The sequence below is a fragment of the Eurosta solidaginis genome, chromosome 2 (assembly GCF_040869045.1).
Source record: "Eurosta solidaginis isolate ZX-2024a chromosome 2, ASM4086904v1, whole genome shotgun sequence".
Taxonomy (NCBI): domain Eukaryota; kingdom Metazoa; phylum Arthropoda; class Insecta; order Diptera; family Tephritidae; genus Eurosta; species Eurosta solidaginis.
This window is the reverse complement of record NC_090320.1, coordinates 96,029,313-96,052,171: the sequence shown is the minus strand read 5'-3', so window position 1 is coordinate 96,052,171 and position 22,859 is coordinate 96,029,313. Positions and strand designations below refer to the sequence as shown.

General features: G+C 37.5%; 2 protein-coding genes across 5 annotated transcripts in view; both read left to right on the top strand.

Moving 5' to 3' along the window:
• The window catches only part of Eato (Engulfment ABC Transporter in the ovary), an 854,933-nt gene that overhangs the window by 795,861 nt on the left and 36,213 nt on the right, over window positions 1-22,859 (top strand). Inside the window, exon 22 of one of the 4 annotated variants that reach the window (XM_067766014.1) lies at window positions 14,020-14,138. The exons of the other annotated variants lie outside the window; for them this stretch is intronic. Within the exon in view, the coding sequence (XP_067622115.1) occupies window positions 14,020-14,071 (52 nt within the window). The 3' untranslated portion in view covers window positions 14,072-14,138. Of the gene's footprint in view, window positions 1-14,019; window positions 14,139-22,859 lie in introns of those variants that run through there. 4 annotated transcript variants of the gene reach the window in all.
• Window positions 20,881-22,624, top strand: LOC137242291 (putative nuclease HARBI1). The gene is made up of 2 exons (XM_067769632.1): window positions 20,881-21,423; window positions 21,511-22,624. Exons 1-2 carry the CDS (start codon window positions 21,098-21,100, stop codon window positions 22,412-22,414), a joined length of 1,230 nt encoding a protein of 409 aa, XP_067625733.1. The 5' UTR covers window positions 20,881-21,097; the 3' UTR covers window positions 22,415-22,624.

Here is a 22,859-nt window from a genome sequence, read left to right as displayed (position 1 = left end):
CTTCTGAAATACCCACAGCGTCATAAATGAAAATATATGTTCAAAATTGTGTTGCCTATGTGGGGAGCACTGGAGGATTGGAAACGGGTCCTTTCCAACCTCCCTTAAAAGAGTGACTCCCAGACTCTTTCGTTTGTCATGCTAATAAATATGCTGATCGGAATCACATGACATTCCGACAGCATATTCCATAGAGCTAAGTAATTTTGATAATAAATTGTATTTAGGTATTTAAGTTTTAGGCCTAAACAGCCGTAATAATAAATAAATTAAATTATACCCAATCCCTATGCAAGAAGCGGAAACAGTAGCAGAAGTGGTTACAAACGATTGGGTTGCAAGGTATGGTGTACCAATGGAGTTACATTCTGACCAAGGCAGGAATTTCGAATCAGCGGTGTTTCAAGAAATGTGTAAGAAATTGGGCATTCGAAAAACACAGACAACTGCATTGCATCTTCAGTCCGATGGTATGGGGGACGATTCTTAAGGAAAGTAGTCGACAAGTTCCATAAAGAGTGGGATACACACATATCATTATTCTTGATGGCTTACCGATCGGCAGTGCATGAGACAACGGGCCAAACTCCCGCAAGGGTAATTTTTGCAATGGCCTTCGACTGCCAGCTGATTTGAAGTTTGGGATAGATACCGATGTGGAGAGAAATACCAAGAAATCCACTGGTGTCTTGGAAGAAGAAATGAGAGAAATACACGATCTTGTAAGGCAACGAACGAAGATTATGAGTGAAAAGATGAAAGCCAGATACGTTAAAGCAATTAATTCGGAAGGATTTCGGGAAGGAGATTTGGTGCTGTTATACAACCCACAATGGAAAAAAGGTTTGTCCCCGAAATTGCAGTGTAATTGGGAAGGCCCATACAAAGTTGTAAAATGGATCAAAGACGTAGTTTACCGCATACAAACCATTGGCAAACCACGGACCAAATTGAAAATAGTTCATTTGGAAAGGCTGGTAGCGTTTAGATTAGGAAATTTGTTTGATCGGGACGATCCGACATAGGTGGAGGGCAGTGTGACGAATATTAGTATCACTAAGCGATACTACCATTACTAAGCCGATCTACACACATACATACAAGGCAACGGAGGTATACTCATAAACACAAGTAATCATCAGCCGAAGGAGTACTCCCATATACACACGCATATGCCTATGCGAGAGACTATAAACTACAAATACACATGCATGTGCCTATGCGAGAGGCTATAAACTACAAATACACAGGCATGTAGCTGGTAACCAAGTAGAAGATTCTAGAAGAATAAACGTCTAGACATTTGGACAAGGCAACAGAGAGTATAAAAGCAGGGCAAACTGAGTAGTCAGTAATCAGTTTTGATTTAAGCACGCTATTGGTTGTGAAGTATAAGTGTTATTGTGAAGTACTTTCAAAGTATTCTAATAAAGACCTTTTTGCATTATAGAATATTGAAGTTATTTATTCAACAATTTAGCGATACGAACGTTAGTAGAAGGTGTAAAATAAGCGGAGTTTCACTAAATTCGTTACAATAGTATGAGAGTTTTGAAGGCTTGCTCTTCAGTCTGGAAAGTGAGCTTAAAGTGAGAGCTTACATGTCTCTTCTGCCTGCTTAGTGTAGCTCTCATTTGTCTTTTTCAGAGTGCCAATTAAATTTTTTTGATTTCTAGAGAGGGCTTTTAGGAGTCGCACCGCTGTTGTAGGATCATTAATCCTCTCAAAATTTACTCTCCAGGTAGCCCGTTTAGATCGAAAGCAGTTTTAATGTCTGAGTGGAGCTCTTCAGCTTCCTATTCAAGTTCCTACTGTGATCTATGTGAGCTATTTCCTGCTTCTTCAATAATAAAGCGGAAGAGTTTCCTGTTTATTGTCTAGGTCTTCCAAAATCTAGCCTGTGCTCAGGAAAGTTAGCAATGTCAAATTCAATGTGTGTGTGGTCCGACATTGACTCCTCTCCTGATGCATGTCAATTAGTGGCAGTGTGGCCATATTATGGCTGCACAGAGTAAGATATAGAACTTCCCCTCTAATAGCACCAACAAACGTGGGTTAATTTCCTTATATTATTATTACTAATAAACTCAAGGATGTACTCACCCTTACTGTTGATGTTCGTGCTCCCCCACAATATATGATGAGAATTTACGTCGCAACAGAAGGTCTATGGCAGACCATTCTGCTGACAGTACTCGTTGGGGGCTTTTGATTCAGTTGTTGGGGCCATTTCCTGCTCACCCGGGAAGTATGCGGAGACTAGGACTGCCTCTATTCAGCTCTTGTGGTTGAAATTCTTATTTACACTGCGACCAAATCAGCTTTCATGTACTGCAAAAGTGGAAGAAAAGTTAGTTTATTGCTTAAAAGCATTGCGCCTCTGGGGCGAGTGCTGGTGGCATAGATTAACTTACCATCAGTACTGTTAAGGCCTTTTAAGTCGCCGTGTGGAATCCAGGTCTCCTGGTTAAAGGCTACCCTGAATGAATTACATGGGACGTCTGATGGACATCTGGATATTTGGGCGCTTACTGAGAGAAGGGACACTACTTGCGGTCTTTGCGGCCACGGTAAGCCATTTCCCTTACCCTGTATCTGTGCAACATAACTGCTTCTTCAGCCGTTCGCTCTTGGCACACACTTTTCTCTACCACCGGTCTAGGGTCTCCATGAAGTGGTGGCCATACTGGCTGATTTTCGAGGACAGGTTGGCAAGCTTCCGTTGCCTACATTGGCTTTTGTGTTCTTTAGGCACTTTTTGAGCTAGCTTTTTGGGGATGGCCGGTTGGTTCTGCATAACTGCAGACCTTCCTTCAGCGTTTCATTACGTAACTGCCTACTGATTAAATTCAACATCTATGAGCAGCGAGGTTTCTCGTCGTCAACCCTATCAGCCCCCTCAACTCTCTTTTCACTTTTTGCGAAACACGTTTTAAACGGTATTTTTTTGTTTCTCAAATTTAAGATTAGCAAAGAAAAGGTTTAAAAACAAAAATTTAAAAAAAAATCTAACTATGTGGCCGCGCTGAGATTCGAACCTACGGCCTTCGGGATTTTCTATCCAGAAAGGGGAGCGGCGCCTTAGCAATCTCAGCCACAACACCACACAACGTTACGCTGCCAAAATGATATGTTATATTATTTGTTTGCTTTTTTGTGAATTTTCTTGGTGTGGTTTTTTTGTGACTTTCGTTTACTGAATACCGAAATAATCTCAAGTCAAGTCTCTAATAGAAAATCTCAAATTTAGAGACTTCAGAAGTGGCTGAATTACATAATTCAGCCGTAAAAATGTATCCGTTGAGATCTTTTCGTCATTTAAAATGTTAATAATTGAATCCAAATGACAACCCTGGTGACTGCCGCAGCCATTATCAGTTACCAGCGGCAGGGATAGCTTGGTTTTAGGCCTTCGTTTGACCTTACCAAATCCACAAAAAATTATATTATTACGGTGTCTGATTTTTTTCTGCTGACAGCGATTCGACGGCTATCCTTACTTCAACCACCGTGGAATTTCGTATGCGATTAAAGATTCTCTAGTCCTTCGTCTCTTAATCCAAATTTTAGGCCTGAGTCAATCTAAATTTGTCCTCATTCGAGGGGCAATCATCTTCTTTGAGTACGCTTTAAGGATGATGCTGGGTTGTATGTCCGCATCAAATATCGCCTTCAGTTTTGCACCCTTCCATGAGTTAGCTTCGACGCTATAATTCCGTGCTAGTAACGTCCCTGCAGGCAGTGGCGGATCTATCGGGGAGAACTTGGGGAAAGTTATATATCACACCTCAACGAACCAAAGAGGAAGCATTCAAAATAAGTATCAGCTTAAGAAAAAAAGTTTTAAAAAAATTGTTATAGAAAAATGAAATAAATCTCAAAAATTCCTTAGTTACAATTTTTTTATTCGTTCATATCAAGCGAATCTATACAAGGTGATGGCAAAGCATTCAACCAATTCGCCGTGCAGAAAAATGTCAAGTTAAAAGAAAATTTTCACATATGTTGAATTTCATATCAAATCCAATATGCGTTGAACCCGACTCCTCAGAATTTGATGAAATTTTGCATGGGGTTACATCTTACCCACCCAAACACAACCTCATTTTTAGAAATTGCATTTTCGAAAAATTGTGGGCGTGGCAAGGTATCGAAATATCCGAAAATATTAGAAAAATGACGATAATAGGTACTTTTAAAGTGTGATTACTACGGAATGGCTTTACCGATTACCATTAGAAAGGTATTGAAATAAGCCTTCAAAAAAATACACTGTAAAAATTTTTAGTACACTGAAAAAAAATTTTTTTTTAAATAAAATTTAAAACTAATTGATATTAGAGAAAAATTGTAAGTTTACAAACGGCGATGGTTACTAGGACATGTTTCTGAATTTCACTTCTTCATCAGCTAGCTTTTCGGGAGCTGAGCGTTGAACTCGAGTCTCCAACATTCATATCAGTGCAAGACTTTTTAGCTGCTACGCCATATGAATGTTCCGTTGTTCGCTGTACAATTGGTCTCTAAGAGTTGCCTTTTTGTTTATATTCCTTTTGATCACCATGTAGGCACATACAGTCTGTATGTAGTTTATTCCTAATGGTGTGGATATGATTTTTAGGCGTGCTTTTTGAAAGCTTAGTAACATTTGTTCGGATTTTTACAGTATTTGTTTTTAATACTTCCGCTGTTACTATTATATCAATATGATCATATGTATTTAATTAGCGAGCTTTGCTCATATTGCTTTATACAATGGTTTTTGTAATTGATATTAGAGAAAAATTGTAAGTTTACAAACGGCGATGGTTACTAGGACATGTTTCTGAATTTCACTTCTTCATCAGCTAGCTTTTCGGGAGCTGAGCGTTGAACTCGAGTCTCCAACATTCATATCAGTGCAAGCCTTTTTAGCTGCTACGCCATATGAATGTTCCGTTGTTCGCTGTACAATTGGTCTCTAAGAGTTGCCTTTTTTGTTTATATTCCTTTTGATCACCATGTAGGCACATACAGTCTGTATGTAGTTTATTCCTAATGATGTGGATATGATTTTTAGGCGTGCTTTTTGAAAGCTTAGTAACATTTGTTCGGATTTTTCTCTAATATCAATTACAAAAACCATTGTATAAAGCAATATGAGCAAAGCTCGCTAATTAAATACATAAAATTTAAAACTGAAAAAACACTTCAAAGATCAAGCGATTTTGAAAAATAAAATTTTATTTTAGAAAGGTCTATTTAATATATAGAACATATCTGAAAACTAAAATGGGGTTTTTTTTTAATTTTTTTAAGTAAATGCATCTCTTGGTTACTTTCTCATATTTGGATATCACGCGTAAATTAATCAACCAATTTGAAAAATTTGTATACCGTTAGAAAGGTATTAAAATCACCTTTGAATACATATACTGTAAAGATTCTATATTACACTGAAAGAAAAAAATTTTTTTTTCTAAATTTTTTTTTTCAAACTGGGAAAACACTTCAAAGACCAAGCGATTAAAAAAAATTTTTTTCAGAAAGGTAGATTTAATATATATAACATATCTGAAAACTAGAAGGGTGTTTTTTTTTCTTTTTTTTTTTAATTTATTTAAATAAATGCATCTCTTGGTTACTTTCTGATATTTTGATATCACGCGTAAACTAATCAACCGATTTCAAAAATTTTTATACCGTTAGAAAGGTATTAAAATCACCTTTGAAAACATATACTGTAAAGATTCTATATTACACTGAAAAAAAATTTTTTTTATTTTTTTCTACATTTTTTTTTTCAAACTGGGAAAACACTTCAAAGACCAAGCGATTAAAAAAAAATTTTTTTTTATAAAGGTAGATTTAATATGATTTTTAATAATCGGGGATTGCCCATATTGCTTTTTTTAAATGTATGAAAACATTTATTTGAAGCAATTTTTTAATTTTATAATTTATTTAATAATTTGGGAAAAATTTAAACAACGTGACATCAGGACGGACAAGGCGACAGCTGTTTCGATTATACCTTGTAAATCTCTTCAAAGCCTTTTCTCCCGGGAGTGGGAGTCGAACTCGCACCCCTACGATAGTTGAAATGGTTGTAAACGCATTCAGCTACGTCATGCCTGTTGTGATTTAATATATATAACATATCTGAAAACTAGAAGGGTGTTTTTTTTTCTTTTTTTTTTAATTTATTTAAGTAAATGCATCTCTTGGTTACTTTCTGATATTTTGATATCACGCGTAAACTAATCAGCCGATTTCAAAAATTTTTATACCGTTAGAAAGGTATTAAAATCACCTTTGAAAACATATACTGTAAAGATTATATTTTACACTGAAAAAAAATTTTTTTTAAATTTTTTTCTACATTTTTTTTCAAACTGGGAAAACACTTCAAAGACCAAGCGATTTAAAAAATTTTTTTAGAGTGGTCGATTTAAAAAAAACTAGAATGGTGTTTTTTTTTCTTTTAAAAAAATTTATAAGTAAATCCATCTCTTGTTAACTTTTTTTTTATTTTGCTATTATTGTGTGACAAAAATGGTACCTAGCTATACTTTGGAAGTTATACAGATACAGATACTATGACTAAGTATTCTAATAGATTCGAACAAGAATCGTATTATCAAATTTTTCAGATACGCACAATAAATAGACATACATTTGATAGAGTTAATTTTTTATTTTTATTTATTTAGATTTAATATACAACTTTGCGCAGCTCATACTGCTGACTTTCGGAATATTTGCTTACTTACTAGTTTGTTCAGGTAAACTACGCCTGTCCATGCTAGAGCGTTTGACGTCCGAAAACTTTGTTTTATTTTTTTGTATATCTTTGCTAATTTTTATCAATTCGTAAGATAAATCATGCCCAAAAATGTCTTTAATTTCCTTAGATGTCATGGTGTTTGGTAACAGAGATAATATTTTTTGCTTATCCAAATTATTTGAGCAGTTTTCGATTTGATATTTCATGTTCTCCAAAATTTGTTCGCAGTAAGCTTTGATCTTCTTTAGGTCTTCTGATAAAGTTGACAGTGAACCACCTCCAAGTGATTCCGAAATACTTTGCGCAATTTGCTGTGTTTTTTTTTTTTGCAGAATGAATCCCTTTCTAAATATTTTCGCTTCATTGGCGATGGATGGCTTCCAAGATGAGGAATAACATCCTTATTTATATTGTCGACGAGTTCGTTGCGTTCGAGTGATTTAGTATAGCTGCTCCATGTTGGAACTTCCTTATATTCTTGATACAATTCACCGCTAGTCAAGATTTCTTGTGCCTCTTCACTTTCCGTTTCAGTAGAACGCTAATTATCAGCAATCTTGATAGCATCCTTAAGTTTAAAGCGACAAATTTCGCAAATACGGCAACTAAAAATTTTTTCAATTAAGAAAAAATTTATCATAACAATAATAATGATAAAAAATTATTGTTAGGCCTTGAGCTCGATTCGAACCCGCGATCTTAAAATCAGTAGGCCGATATAACAACAAAAATTGTTAATACATCCCAGAGCACGGGGAAAAAACTGTCAATAAAACATGACACTATGGCAGCATTGCCAACAAACAAGTCCAATTTTCACATCCATTCTGCAACAGATGTCGCAGTGTTGTGAATATCAATTGGCACGAACCAAAATAGAAGTGGGATTAATGAAGACAAACAAAAAACCGCTGTGATGGCTGAATGGTTATAGCAGCGGCCCCTAAACGTTGTCGATGAAGGAATTTAGCAGTTCCCGAAATGGATCTATACAACGAGCTTTGGCAGTTGTCTAAATTTTTTCTTTCTTCTATTCTAATTTAAAAATTTTTTCATTTAACAAAAAAATTTATCATAACAATAATAATGATAAAAAATTATTGTTAGGCCTTGAGCTCGATTCGAACCCGCGATCTTAAAATCAGTAGGGCGATATAACAACAAAAATTGTTAATACATCCCAGAGCACGGGGAAAAAAGTGTCAATAAAATATGACACTATGGCAGCATTGCCATCAAACAAGTCCAATTTTCACATCCATTCTGCAACAGATGTCGCAGTGTTGTGAGTATCAATTGGCACGAACCAGAATAGAAGTGGGATTAATGAAGACAAACAAAAAACCGCTGTGATGGCTGAATGGTTATAGCAGCGGCCCCTAAACGTTGCCGATGAAGGAATTTAGCAGTTCCCGAAATGGATCTATACAACGAGCTTTGGCAGTTGTCTAAATTTTTTCTTTCTTCTATTCTAATTAAAAAATTTTTTCAATCAAGAAAAAAATTATCATAACAATAATAATGATAAAAAATTATTGTTAGGCCTTGAGCTCGATTCGAACCCGCGATCTTAAAATCAGTAGGCCGATATAACAACAAAAATTGGAAATGTTTTTTCTTTTCGGATAAACCTATTGTTTTTTTTTTTTGTAATATTAATAGTTTCGCTGAACTTTCACCTGTCCCGTACAAACGGATACTTTTTTCTGATTTTTCACACACATATACACATATTTTAAGGGCAAGTTTCTCGTTTTATTTAGACATGTACTTTGTCTAAAACTAGTTTTTAAGCTATTGCATAGATTTTATCGCAGGCTTGGCGACTAAATAAAAAAAAACGTAGCGGATATTTGTCAAAAAATGTTCGAAAAGGTTCCAAAAAGTTCGGTGTTAGCAACAGGCCAAATACATAAAATTGGATCTCTATCATAAAGTTAAAGTTAAAGTTAAAATTAAAGTTAGAGTTAAAGTTAAAGCTAAAGTTAAAGTTAAAGTTAAATCTAAAGTTAAAGTTAAAGTTGAAGTTAAAGTTAAAATTAAAGTTAAAGTTAAAATTAAAGTTAAAGTCAAAGTTAAAATTACAGTTAAATTTAAAGTTAAAATTAAAGTTAAAGTTAAAGATAAACTTAAAGTTAAAGTTAACGTTAACGTTAAAGTTAAGTTAAAGTTAAAGTTAACGTTAAAGTTAAAGTTAAAGTTAAAGTTAAAGTTAAAGTTAAAATTAAAGTTAAAGTTAAAGTTAGAGTTAAAGTTAAGGTTAAAGTTACAGTTAAAGTGAAAGTTATAGTTAAAGTTAAAGTTAAATTTAAAGGGAAAGTTAAAGTTAAAGTCAAAGTTAAAGTTAAAGTTAAAATTAAAGTTAAAGTTAAAGTTAAAGATAAAGTTAAAGTTAAAGTTAAAGTTAAAGTTAACGTTAACGTTAAAGTTAAAGTTAAGTTAAAGTTAAAGTTAAAGTTAAAGTTAACGTTAAAGTTAAAGTTAAAGTTAAAGTTAAAGTTAAAGTTAAAGTTAAAGTTAAAATTAAAGTTAAAGTTAAAGTTAGAGTTAAAGTTAAGGTTAAAGTTACAGTTACAGTTACAGTTAAAGTTAAAGTTAAATTTAAAGGGAAAGTTAAAGTTAAAGTTAAATTCTTTTTTTTTTTTTGTCTTTCGTGGAAGGAGGAAATGCTTTATGCATTGACCGGGATATTTAAGCCTCACTGCGAGACTCTCCGAGTGTAGGACTCCCTTCTTCCACTAAAACCTAACCTCCCACGGCCCGCGCAAATCCCCGTACCTGGGAGCGGGTTTAGCAATACTGCGGGTACGGGTGCGCGCTACGTGAGCTCTATGGCTACTCTCACGCTAATGGGCTAGGCATCCGTCTTCTCGTTTACTGATAAGTATATGCCTCACATATGTGCTGACCGTATCCCATCTGTCTCTTCGACAGGTCATGATATTGATGACACTGCCCGGGGATAGGTCGCCAAGTACCTCTTATACCCTCCTTCGCTGATCGGAGAAGTGCCTGCATTCGAAGAAGGCGTGGCGTTCATCGTCTATTTTCCCACAGTACAGGCAGCTCGGGTTATCAACCTTACCCATTATGTGTAGGTATTTGCGGAAGTAACCGTTTCCCGTTAGAAACTGGGTCAGGTAAAAGTCTACCTCTCCTTGCGGTCGCTTCAACCATGGATTCAGCTCAGGGATTAGTTCCCTAGTCCACTTTCCTACGATGCTGTTGCTCCACTGATCTTGCCAGCGTCAGATCGATTCTTCTCGCGCCTGCATGGCAACAGCAGCTCTACTTGCTTGCGATCCGTTGTCGTATATTGCTTTTCTTTCATCAACGAGAAGATATATCGGTATGGTTCCCGCAGCGACCAGGACAGCTTCAGTTGATACCGTGCGGTAAGCCGAAGATATTCGCAGCGCCCCTCTGCGTTGGACCGAGGTGAGGGCGACTCGGTTCTTCCGGTATTTCATTGCGTTCGCCCAGATTTCTGCACCATATAAGAGTATAGAATCCGAGGCTGATGCAAGCAACTTCCTTGTGCATGGCTTAGAACCACCTGTGTTTGCCATTAATCTACTCAGCTGCGCTATTATGCGTGCAGCTCTTTCGCAGGCCCCTCTTATGTGATCCGAGAAGTTGAGTTTGCTGTCTAACCTCACTCCCAGATATTTCGTTGAAGCGAGTGTTTCTATTGGCTGGTCGCCAACCATCATGTTCCTGGTAGTATGAATACGTCTCTTTGTGAGGATGACGATCTCCGTTTTTGCTGTTGCTAACTGGAGACCGTGCTCAGCCATACACCTATTTACATTACGCATGACCTGGTCTAATTTTAACTGTTCCAGCTCGCAGCTTGGTGCTGTTATCACAGCTGCCACGTCGTCTGCAAAGGCAACGATGAAGGTGCTTTCTGGCATGTCTAATCGAAGAAGACTGTGGTAAGTTATATTCCATAGATCGGGACCTAGTACCGAACCCTGGGCTGCTCCACCTGTTATTTTTAGCTTTTTTTGGCCGTAAGTGGTTTCGTATAATAGATACCTCTCTTAAGTAGTCCCTTAAAATTTCTAACAAATATTGCGGTACTTTGAAAGTGCTTTCTAGTGCCTCAAGCATGTCCTCCCACCTAGCTGGTTTAAAAGCGTTTTTGACGTCCAGCGGGACCAGCAACACTATAGGTCTTGCTCTGTGGCACGCTGTCTCGGCTTTCTTGACTGCGTCTATAACTTCCGACTTTTCTAGAGCCTCAGGCCTGCCGCGCGTGCGAGTTGATAGCCTTCGCATCCTGTGACATATTTTCCGCAGCTCCGCGATTTCGCTGTTCCACCAGTATACCTGCTTTTTACCTCTCCACACTCCTCTCCGTGGCATAGAGAGATTGCAAGCGTGGCGAAGACAGCTCATTGTCTTTTCAACCGTCTCTTCCGTCGGACTGGAGTTGTTTATTTTCCGTCGGGCATCCCCCAGTACTGATGCGGAGAACATGGCAGAGTCGACCTTGGATGCGTCCCATGCTATTGTTCTACGTGGCCCGTTCGGAATCTGCCTCTGACCGGGATCGTTTAGGTGGAAAGTGATGTAGTTGTGATCACTGCCAGTCAGATCCTCTATGACTCTCCATCCAGCAGCGGTCAGCAGCAGGCTTTCTGACACTAGTGTAACATCGGGGATCGAGTATCCAAAGCCTGGCCGTCGGTATGTAGGGGTCGTACCAGTGTTAAGCACGTTCAAACCGAGCCTGGCTGCCATCTCAAGGACTAGTCTTCCACGGGTGTTAGTCTGCGGCATTCCCCATTCGACGGCTCTTGCGTTAAAGTCTACCGCCAAAACCAGGTTACTAGTTAAGTCCCTCAGGTCGTCTTCAATAAGTTCAAGCTTGTCCCTGAACGTTTGAATGGGATCATTCGGGGACAAGTAGCAGCTTACTATTGTGGTATTATTCGTAGTTAGGTGCACGTAGCCTTGTCCGGCAACACGATTCACAATATTGGTGTTTGCATCTGTCATCCAGATTGCGGCGGTGCCGGTGTTGTCTATGTGCAAATCATTTCGGGCTCTATAAGGTTCGCTGATGATAACGCAGTTAGCTTTATGATCTTAGACCAACTGTTGTAGTAGCTCATCAGCAAGTCTGCTCCGGTTTAGGTTGCCTTGGATAAAACTAATCACTATTGAATTGAGATTTTGGCCTTTGCAACATCGAGTACCGCTCTGAAAATGCTGCATGCTCCAGATCCAGGGACATGATCGAGGTTCTGTGTATTACACAGGTAACATTTTGTAGCTGCGGTACAGGCCGAAGCTTTGTGGCCGCTTTGCCCACACTTCCAGCAGGCGTTACTCCTGTCTGGACCCTTGCATTCAGCCTTCCGGTGTCCGTAGCCGAGACACCTAAAGCAGCGTTGCACTTCTGCTCGCTGTCTGATTCGGCACTGTATCCACCCGATAGGAATTTTACCTCTTTTGAGTAGGGCGTTGCCAATATTCTCGTCCACTTCGACGACCGCCATTTTCTGTTCTCTTTGGTTTGCTGCGAATACAGAGACACGGAGAGGTCTAATGATTTCTTCTTCTCCAACCTCCCTTCTTATTGCGTCTTGGATTTTTGTTTCAGTTGTGAGACAATCCATGCCAATTACTTCCAACTTCATCCGCTTGAGAAGCTGTTGTGCTTCACCGACCTCTCCTACTGCACTACCTATAGCTGCTCTGAAGGCCGTCTAGTCACTGCAGAGCACCGTTTCAATCAGTACGTTACCAGATTTGGTTTCTCGTACTGACCGTACCACCGTACCTGTGTCATTAGGGCGGAGCTGGCCGCGTATGGCCCCTAGTACCTGGGCATAGCTTTTGCCTTCCATAGGTTTTAACACAAAAGTTGCTGCATGTCTCTCTTCTTCCTCGCCCGTTTTTGAGCTTTAGGAGCTTGGGCGGGGGTTGCCTGCTTGGCTGGCGGGGCCCGCTGTTTCAGCCTCCGGCGCGCTACATTGGACCAAGACTCACCTTGTGAAAGCGTATTTGTTCTTTCATCTCGTTTCTTTTTGGCTTCCAAGTCCTCTGAATGGGAATCTGAGCTCGTTCGTGTCCTCTTGTTTTTTCGCCCCGATTATCTGCTCGTCTTGGATCTTCCCTTCGAGGCTTGTGTATGAGAGTGAGCCTCTTGGCGGGGTCGCACGTTTCTCCTTCCCAGTAGCGCGCTGTGCAACGACAGTGGGTGAGCTGACCGACGCTTTTTCCCTTGCAGTAGCAGGTGTTGACTGGCTGGGGTTGTCGCGCAGCTGTGTTTTCGCCGCCTGTGTCTTTTCCTCCGATTTGATGCCTTGTTTGGGCATTACCAACAAGGTCGCTTTAGCGGAGGTTGTTAAAACCGGCAATCTCAGCACTTTAGTGCTCTTTTTGAACACCGCTTCATCGCCCTTTTCTTTCTCGTTTTCTCTACTTTTATCTGCGTTCGTTGTTTTTATTTTGTTGTTCATTTACTCTATTGGGTCTCCGCTTCAAGCCGCTATCTCCGCACGATGTGCAGTCGCCGTCTACAGTTTCCGTGGTTATCTTTGCAAAAGCAGGGAGGCCACGCGTGGGTTGATACAGGTCCTTATGGGAGTCTGTGTACAGAGCCATAATACAGCGTTAGTCAGGAGTCGTCTCAACTGAGCCTGCACCACCAACTTAATGGCGACATGCTTCGAACGTACTTGAAGACCTGCCAAGGTTTTAACGAGATGGAGACGATGCCGATATTAACCTACCAGCCGTTTCGGCATGGTGTCACCCTTGCTTATTAAGGTAGTAGCCTATCGTCATCGCCAGCCCGTAGCAATCATTTCATAATCATATTTCCCGTCCTGGTCAACAGGATCTTACTGGTCTCGATCCTGTGGATGCTTGATGGGGTATTTTAGGGCGGCATCCTATCGTCCTTTCACCGGAACTTTGGGATGTGTTGCCCTTAGAGCAACAAAATCCCAGCCAGCATTTGTTCGAAAATTAACGTATCGTCGGGAGAAAAATGTACCATAAATGTGATTATTCTTGAATAATCATTTATGATTCCTATTTCGAAACGCTTTTTATTCATATTTGATATCATTGTAAAATTGAGCTTTAATAGTTTTAGAGTAATATTTGACTGCTTTTCACAGTCATTTTCTGACCATATTCGTGAATATATTTCAATCGTTTTGGTTGAGATTTTTGAATCATTTTTGAATGCCATTATAATGCATTTATTCTTCATATCTCATTCAAAATAGGATACTACATAATAATCTTATTTCATCAGGGGAAGAAAGCATGCGAACGTAAGCTATTCGAACCACAGATATACACCTGCGACTACAACATCCAACATCAGCATTATCATCTGCATCTTAAAATACGGATACGATACGGGATGTTGAAGCCGTATCCAGGTATGTCAAGATAGTTTCACTTACCTGGGGTTCAAATAGCTCACAACCTATGTATTGACCGATCATTATGTATTTTCTGGGAAGCTGAAGGGGAGAAATGGTTGGGGAAATCTTCGTTCACGAGCAGTATTAAATTATTTTTGTCTTGAGGAATATCTTTTGCATAAATAATACAATTTTTATTTATTTTTTCTTAGCTTCATGATTGAAAAAATATGTGTATGTGAAAAAAGTTAAATTTCTAATGAAAAGTAAAATTTCCAAAAGTATAAAATTCATTATTCAGTCAACAAATATATTCATAAAAGATTCAGAAAGCTGAATGAAAACTGATTATAAATATTTGATCACCTAAAGTAAACACTTTGATTCAAATATGATTCCAAAATGTGATTAAAAAACTAATTTCAGTTTTTGATCATCAAAGGTAAAAATATTTGATTATACTTTTTGTTGGTTTTTATGAAATATTAAAATTTAGTCAGTAAAGGACTTCAAAAATGATTCCAAAAAGTGATCGAAAAATGCTTTTTAGTTTTTGATCATCAGAAGTATTCGTATTTGATTATTATAACTTTTTTGATAACTCATTATTTAGTCAGAAAGAGTAATCAAATTGTATTGATATGTAGGGAAATTCAAAATTGAATCATCTAATTGCTGAGTGGGATCCCATTTTTCCACTGGATTGCTCTTTTTGGTTCGCCATGAGTACTTAATTCACTCAATACCTCCCGTCTTGTGGGAAGCGTTCCTTTATCCACCACCTGAGGAGGCGCCCGGTAGGGGACCGATACCCCCGCGGGTAAAGTTAAAGTTAAAGTTAAAGTCAAAGCTAAAGTTAAAATTAAAGTTAAAGTTAAATTTAAAGTTAAAGTTAAAATTAAAGTTTAAGTTTAAGTTAAAGTTAAAGTCAAAGTTAAAGTGAATGTTAAAGTTAACAAGTAAGGATGGCTAAGTTCGGGTGTAACCGAACATTGCATACTCAGTTGAGAGCTATGGAGACAAAATAAGGGAAAATCACCATGTAGGAAAATGAACCTCGGGTAACCCTGGAATGTGTTTGTATGACATGCGTATCAAATGGCAGGTATTAAAGAGTATTTTAAGAGGGAGTGGGCCATAGTTCTATAGGTGGACACCTTTTCGAGATATCGCCATAAAGGTGGACCAGGGCTGACTCTAGAATTTGTTTGTACGATATGGGTATCAAATGAAAGGTGGTAATGAGTATTTTAAAACGGAGTGGGACTTAGTTCTATAGGTGGACGCCTTTTCGAGATATCGCCATAAAGGTGGACCAGGGGTGACTCTGGAATTTATTTGTACGATATGGGTATCAAATGAAAGGTGTTAATGAGTATTTTAAAAGGAAGTGGGCCTTAGTTCTATAGATGGACGCCTTTTCGGGATATCGTTATAAAAGTGGACCAGGGGTGACTCTAGAATTTGTTTGTACGATATGGGTATCAAATGAAAGGTGTTAATGAGTATTTTAAAAGGGAGTGGGCCTTAGTTCTATAGGTGGACGCCTTTTCGGGATATCGTTATAAAGGTGGACCAGGGGTGACTCTAGAATTAGTTTGTACGATATGGGTACCAAATAAATGGTGTTAATGAGTATTTTAAAAGGGAGTGGGCCTTAGTTCTATGGGTGGACGCCTTTTCGAGATATTGTCATAAAGGTGGACCAGGGGTGACTCTAGAATTAATTTGGACGATATGGGTATCAAATGAAAGGTGTTAATGAGTATTTTAAAAGTGGGTGGGCCTTAGTTCTATAGGTGGACGCCTTTTCGAAATATCGCCATAAAGGTGGACCAGGGGTGACTCTAGAATTAATTTGTACGATATGAGTAATTGGTCTTGCATCGTTGCATAGCATATTTCCATTGCTAACCATTATAATATAAGAACAAAGAACATGTATATGCACCTGTCAAGTATTACAAAATTTGCAATGGAAATGCAATGAGCAAAACAACATTACGAACAGCTGATATTCCCTGCAAGAACCCTTTCGTCAGATCACCAGTTTTCTCAATGAAAGCTTCATGCATTTTTTAAGCGTGAATTGATAATTATATGCATGTATGCATAGATGCGATTTATCATATTTTAATTTTATTACTTTGAGCATGCTTTTCTTCCAGCCATTTAGCGATGTATGAGTTGTATAGAATATTTTTTTTTTACTAAATAATTATTCTGTTAGTCGGGTCGTTTTTTGGTTTGTTGTTTGCTATGCTATACACGATCCAGTGCATTTTTATACAATTGCATTATTTTGTCATTGCATATACAATTATTCGTGAATTGCCAATCATAATCTAAATCAGGCCATCTGCCATGCGTGTGACATTCCGCCGGAACGAAACTGCTTAGGAACATTAAAAAGATCGTGAGCTTTTTTCGTAAATCAAACTGGGCTGGAAATCTGCTTAATGAGCAGATTCGTGCTTCAAAACCTGATGCTAAACAGACCCGACTATTGAAATTCTGTGGAACGCGTTGGGTTGAACCCCTGGCATCAGTCAGCTTGTTCCATGATTGCTTGACAATTATCGATTCAGCGCTTGAAGAAATGGACATACTTAAAGTCAGATCAGATGATGTACAGTCACCCTTTCTTATTAAGGTAGTAGCCTATCGTCATCTCCAGCCCGTAGCAATCATTTCATAATCATATTTCCAGTCCTGGTCAACAGGATCATACTGGTCTCGATCCTGTGGATGCTTGATGGGGTATTTTAGGGCGGCATCCTATCGTCCTTCCACCGGAACTTTGGGATGTGTTGCCCTTAGAGCAACACAATCCCAGCCAGCATTTGCAAATTAACGTATCGTCGGGAGAAAAATGTACCATAAATGTGATTATTCTTGAATAATCATTTATGATTCCTATTTCGAAACGCTTTTTATTCATATTTGATATCATTGTAAAATTGAGCTTTAATAGTTTTAGAGTAATATTTGACTGCTTTTCACAGTCATTTTCTGACCATATTCGTGAATATATTTCAATCGTTTTGGTTGAGATTTTTGAATCATTTTTGAATGCCATTATAATGCATTTATTATTCATATCTCATTCAAAATAGGATACTACATAATAATCTTATTTCATCAGGGGAAGAAAGCATGCGAACGTAAACTATTCGAACCACAGCTAACTCGCAAACAAACTTGACCGATATACACCTGCGACTACAACATCCAACATCAGCATTATCATCTGCATCTTAAAATACGGATACGATACGGGATGTTGTCACTTACCTGGGGTTCAAATAGCTCACAACCTATGTATTGACCAATCATTATGTATTTTCTGGGAAGCTGAAGGGGAGAAATGGTTGGGGAAATCTTCGTTCACGAGCAGTATTAAATTATTTTTGTCTTGAGGAATATCTTTTGCATAAATAATAAAATTTTTATATATTTTTTCTTAGCTTCATGATTGTTAAATTTTTAATGAAAAGTAAAATTTCCAAAAGTATAAAATTCATTATTCAGTCAACAAATATATTCATAAAAGATTCAGAAAGCTGAATGAAAACTGATTATAAATATTTGATCACCTAAAGTAAACACATTTGATTCAAATATGATTCCAAAATGTGATTGAAAAACTATTTTCAGTTTTTGATCATCAAAGGTAAACATATTTGATTATACTTTTTGTTGATGAAATATTAAAATTTAGTCATTAAAGGACTTCAAAAATGATTCCAAAAAGTGATCGAAAAATGCTTTTTAGTTTTTGATCATCAAAAGTATTCATATTTGATTATTTCTTTTGTTCAATTGTATGATAACTCATTATTTAGTCAGAAAGAGTAATCAAATTGATCATCAAAAGTATTCATATTTGATTATTTCTTTTGTTCAATTGTATGATAACTCATTATTTAGTCAGAAAGAGTAATCAAATTGTATTGATATGTAGGGAAATTCAAAATTGAATCACCTAATTGCTGAGTGGGATCCCATTTTTCCACTGGATTGCTCTTTTTGGTTCGCCATGAGTACTTAATTCACTCAATACCTCCCGTCTTGTGGGAAGCGTTCCTTTATCCACCACCTGAAGAGGCGCCCGGTAGGGGACCGATACCCCCGCGGGTAAAGTTAAAGTTAAAGTTAAAGTCAAAGCTAAAGTTAAAATTAAAGTTAAAGTTAAATTTAAAGTTAAAGTTAAAATTAAAGTTAAAGTTAAAGTTTAAGTTTAAGTTAAAGTTAAAGTCAAAGTTAAAGTGAATGTTAAAGTTAACAAGTAAGGAAGGCTAAGTTCGGGTGTAACCGAACATTGCATACTCAGTTGAGAGCTATGGAGACAAAATAAGGGAAAATCACCATGTAGGAAAATGAACCTCGGGTAACCCTGGAATGTGTTTGTATGACATGCGTATCAAATGGCAGGTATTAAATAGTATTTTAAGAGGGAGTGGGCCATAGTTCTATAGGTGGACACCTTTTCGAGATATCGCCATAAAGGTGGACCAGGGCTGACTCTAGAATTTGTTTGTACGATATGGGTATCAAATGAAAGGTGGTAATGAGTATTTTAAAACGGAGTGGGACTTAGTTCTATAGGTGGACGCCTTTTTGAAATATCGCCATAAAGGTGGACCAGGGGTGACTCTAGAATTAATTTGTACGATATGAGTATCAAATGAAAGGTGTTAGTGAGTATTTTCAAAGTTAGTGGGCCTTAGTTCTATGGGTGGGCGCCTTTTCGAGATATCGCCATAAAGGTGGACCAGGGATGACTCTAGAATGCGTTTGTGCAATATGGGTATCAAACGAAAGGTGTTAATGAGTATTTTAAAATGGAGCGGGCCTTAGTTCTATAGGTGGGCGCCTTTTCAAGATATCGCCATAAAGGTGGACCAGGGATGACTCTAGAATTTGTTTGTACAATATGGGTATCAAATGAAAGGTGTTAATGATTATTTTAAAAGGGAGTGGGCCTTAGTTCTATAGGTGGACGCCTTTTCGAGATATCGCCATAAAGGTGGACCAGGGGTGACTTTAGAATTTTTTTACGATATGGGTATCAAATGAAAGGTGTTAACGAGTATTTTAAAAGGGAGTGGGCCTTAATTCTATAGGCGGACGCCTTTTCGGATTATCGTTATAAAGGTGGACCAGGGTTGACTCTAGAAAGCGTTTGTACATTATGGGTATCAAACAAAAGGTGATAATGAGTATTTTAAAATGGAGTGGGCCTTAGTTCTATAGGTGGACGCCTTTTCGAAATATCGCCATAAAGGTGGACCAGGGGTGACTCTAGAATTAATTTGTACGATATGAGTATCAAATGAAAGGTGTTAGTGAGTATTTTAAAAGTGAGTGGGCCTTAGTTCTATAGGTGGACGCCTTTTCGATATATCGCCATAAAGGTGGACCAGGGGTGACTCTATAATGTTTTGGTACAATATGGGTGTCAAATTAAAAGTATTAATAAGAATTTTAAAAGGGAGTGGTGGTAGTTGTATATGTGAAGGCGTTTTCGGGATATCGACCAAAATGTGGAACAGGGTGACCCAGAACATCATCTGTCGGGTACCGCTAATTTATTTATATATGTAATACCGCGAACAGTATTCCTGCCATGATTCCAAGGGCTTTTGATTTCGCCCTGCAGAACTTTTTCATTTTCTTTTACTTAATATGGTAGATGTCACACCTATTTTACAAAGTTTTTTTCTAAAGTTATATTTTGCGTCAATAAACCAATCCAATTACCATGTTTCAACCCTTTTTTCGTATTTGGTATAGAATTATGGAACTTTTTTCATTTTTCGTAATTTTCGATATCGAAAAAGTGGGCGTGGTCATAGTCAGATTTCGGCCATTTTTTATACCAATAGAAAGTGAGTTCGGATAATTATGTGAACTGAGCTTAGTAAAGATATATCGATTTTTGCTCCAGTTATCGTGTTAATGGCCGAGCGGAAGGACAGACGGTCGACTGTGTATAAAAACTGGGCGTGGCTTCAACCGATTTCGCCCTTTTTCACAGGAAACAGTTATCGTCCTAGAATCTAAGCCGCTACCAAATTTCACAAGGATTGGTAAATTTTTGTTCGACTTATGGCATTAAATGTATCCTAGACAAATCAAATGAAAAAGGGCGGGGCCAGGCCCATTTTGAAATTTTGTTTTATTTTTGTATTTTGGTGCACCATATCATTACTGGAGTTGAATGTTGACATAATTTACTTATATACTGTAAAGATATTAAATTTTTTGTAAAAATTTCACTTTAAAAAAATTTGTTTTTAAAAGTGGGCGTGGTCGTTCTCCGATTTTGCTAATTTTTATTAAGCATACATACAGTAATAGGAGTAACGTTCCTGCCAAATTTCATCATGATATCTTCAACGACTGCCAAATTACAGCTTGCAAAACTTCTAAATTACCTTCTTTTAAAAGTGGGCGGTGCCACGGCCATTAGGGCTGGCCACATTCAACACGGCGGATACAGACCACAGCTACAGCAAAGCAAAACTTGACCACAATATTAGCCATGCATTGGCTACTTGGTTACAATGGCAACCACAGCTACAGTGGCAGCGCTGTTTCGAACAGCTGATGTATTTTAACATTTCATTGTCAAAACAAGTGTCCCGCCAAGTTGATTGAAATTCTGCAAATAAATTAAAAAGTCAATAACATGAATTAATGGAAATAAAATAACTCGTTCTGTATACTGTATAAATCTGATATATTTCTACCATCATTCTACAATCAACAAATTCATTATACTCTAAATAGCAAGCTGCTACACATCGTTCTGGCCTCTGGTATTACCACTGGAAACTGGTGGAGCTCAACGTTCTGTGAATTGTAATTAAATTTATATATAGACACTTCCACGAAACCAAATCCCAAAAAAAAGTGAAGGGAGAATAAAATGAGCGAAGTTGTGCAAAATATCAGCAATTTTGTGGCTACTATTGCTAAGATATCCCACATCACTTATTTAGCAAATGAAATATTTATCATGTGCAAAAATAGACGATGGTGGGTTCGCCCTGTGAACCTGACGCGGGAAGAAGAGGGATTTTTCAAGACATGCTTCCAACAGTTGCAGGAAAAAGATGAAGAGCATTTTTTTAAAGTAACGCGGATGAGCACAGAAAACTTTAATTTGTTATTGACGTTACTTAGGGAGAAATTGCGCCGCTTCTCGAACAGAAAAGCAATATGTCCAGAAACGCGCCTGGCTATGACATTGATGTATGTTTGTTAGTTGAGTCTTTGTAAAAAGCAATATATAATACTCTTATATATGTATATGTGGATAATTTTAACATATATTTTTAGGTTCTTAGCTCAAGGCTGTAATTATAATGTTCTAGCTTGGACTTTTAAGATGGGTGTGTCAACTGTAAAGAAAATTATATACGAAACATGCGATGCCATTTGGGATGAGCTACATATCGTATATTTATCACCTCCGAACCGAGCAGAACTTGCCATAATTGCCGAAAAATTCTTTATTAAAACAGGAATGCCGAATTGCTTAGGAGCTATTGATGGTAAACACATCAATATTGTACGCCCATCTAAGAGTGGGGCCTTGTATTTCAATTATAAAAAGACTCATAGCATCGTTCTTATGGCAGCATGTGATGCAAACTACCTCTTTACATATATAGACATTGGTGCTTTGGGGAGTCAGAGTGATGGTGGAGTCTTTGCCCGAAGTTCCTTTGGAAACAAAATATTGAATGGAACATTAGAAATCCCTCACCCTACCAATTTGCCAGGAACAGCTATTAATTTTCCATATTACTTTGTTGGGGATAACGCATTTCCGCTTAAAACAAATTTAATGCGTCCTTTTCCGGGTATACATTTAAGTGATGATAAGGAGAAGTACAATATTGTATTGTCCAAGGCTAGAGTACATATTGAGAATACATTCGGCATTCTGGCAAGTCGCTGGCGAATACTACTTACAACAATATCGGCTTGTCCAAAGAATGCAGACAAAATTGTTTTAGCTACATTGGTTCTACATAACTTTTTAATGCTACAACATGATAGAAACTACTTCACGCTTGAATTGGTGGATCGAAATGAACATAACCGCGAAATTTCTGGACAATGGAGAGGCGAAATAAATCCATTGGAGTCGTTCCAACAGAGAGTTGTAAACCGTTCTTCCTCTCATGCTTTTGAATTACGAAACAGCCTTAAAGAATTTTTAAATACAACTTTCTAAAAAAAAAAATGCAGCAAAGGGAATTATAGGCAACAAGCTTTTCAAAATTATATCGTCGTTCTCTTGTCAGAAGTATAAATGAGTGTGTTTTCAATTTCACTGGTTTCATCAGTGAATGTTTTATATTAAAATCCCGAAAGCTTATACTATAGGCAACTACAGTTTTTTGGGCTTTAGTAAAGCGAATATGAAAAAAATTCTAGATTTTCTGAAAATAGCTAACTCTAAAACTTGATTCCCGAGCATTTTGCTTTTTGTTCATTCATGCTCCTGGCAAGTGGGCGACGAACAATCCAAGTTTTCATGCCCCGACAAAAACCAAATATTGAATTGATTATTTTGTCTTTACTTTAAATACTTCTAATTAAAAATATTGTTTTGACAAACTTAAATAAAACTATAACGCACACCTACGCTTAAAGAGTGTTAAGTCAAATACCTAAGT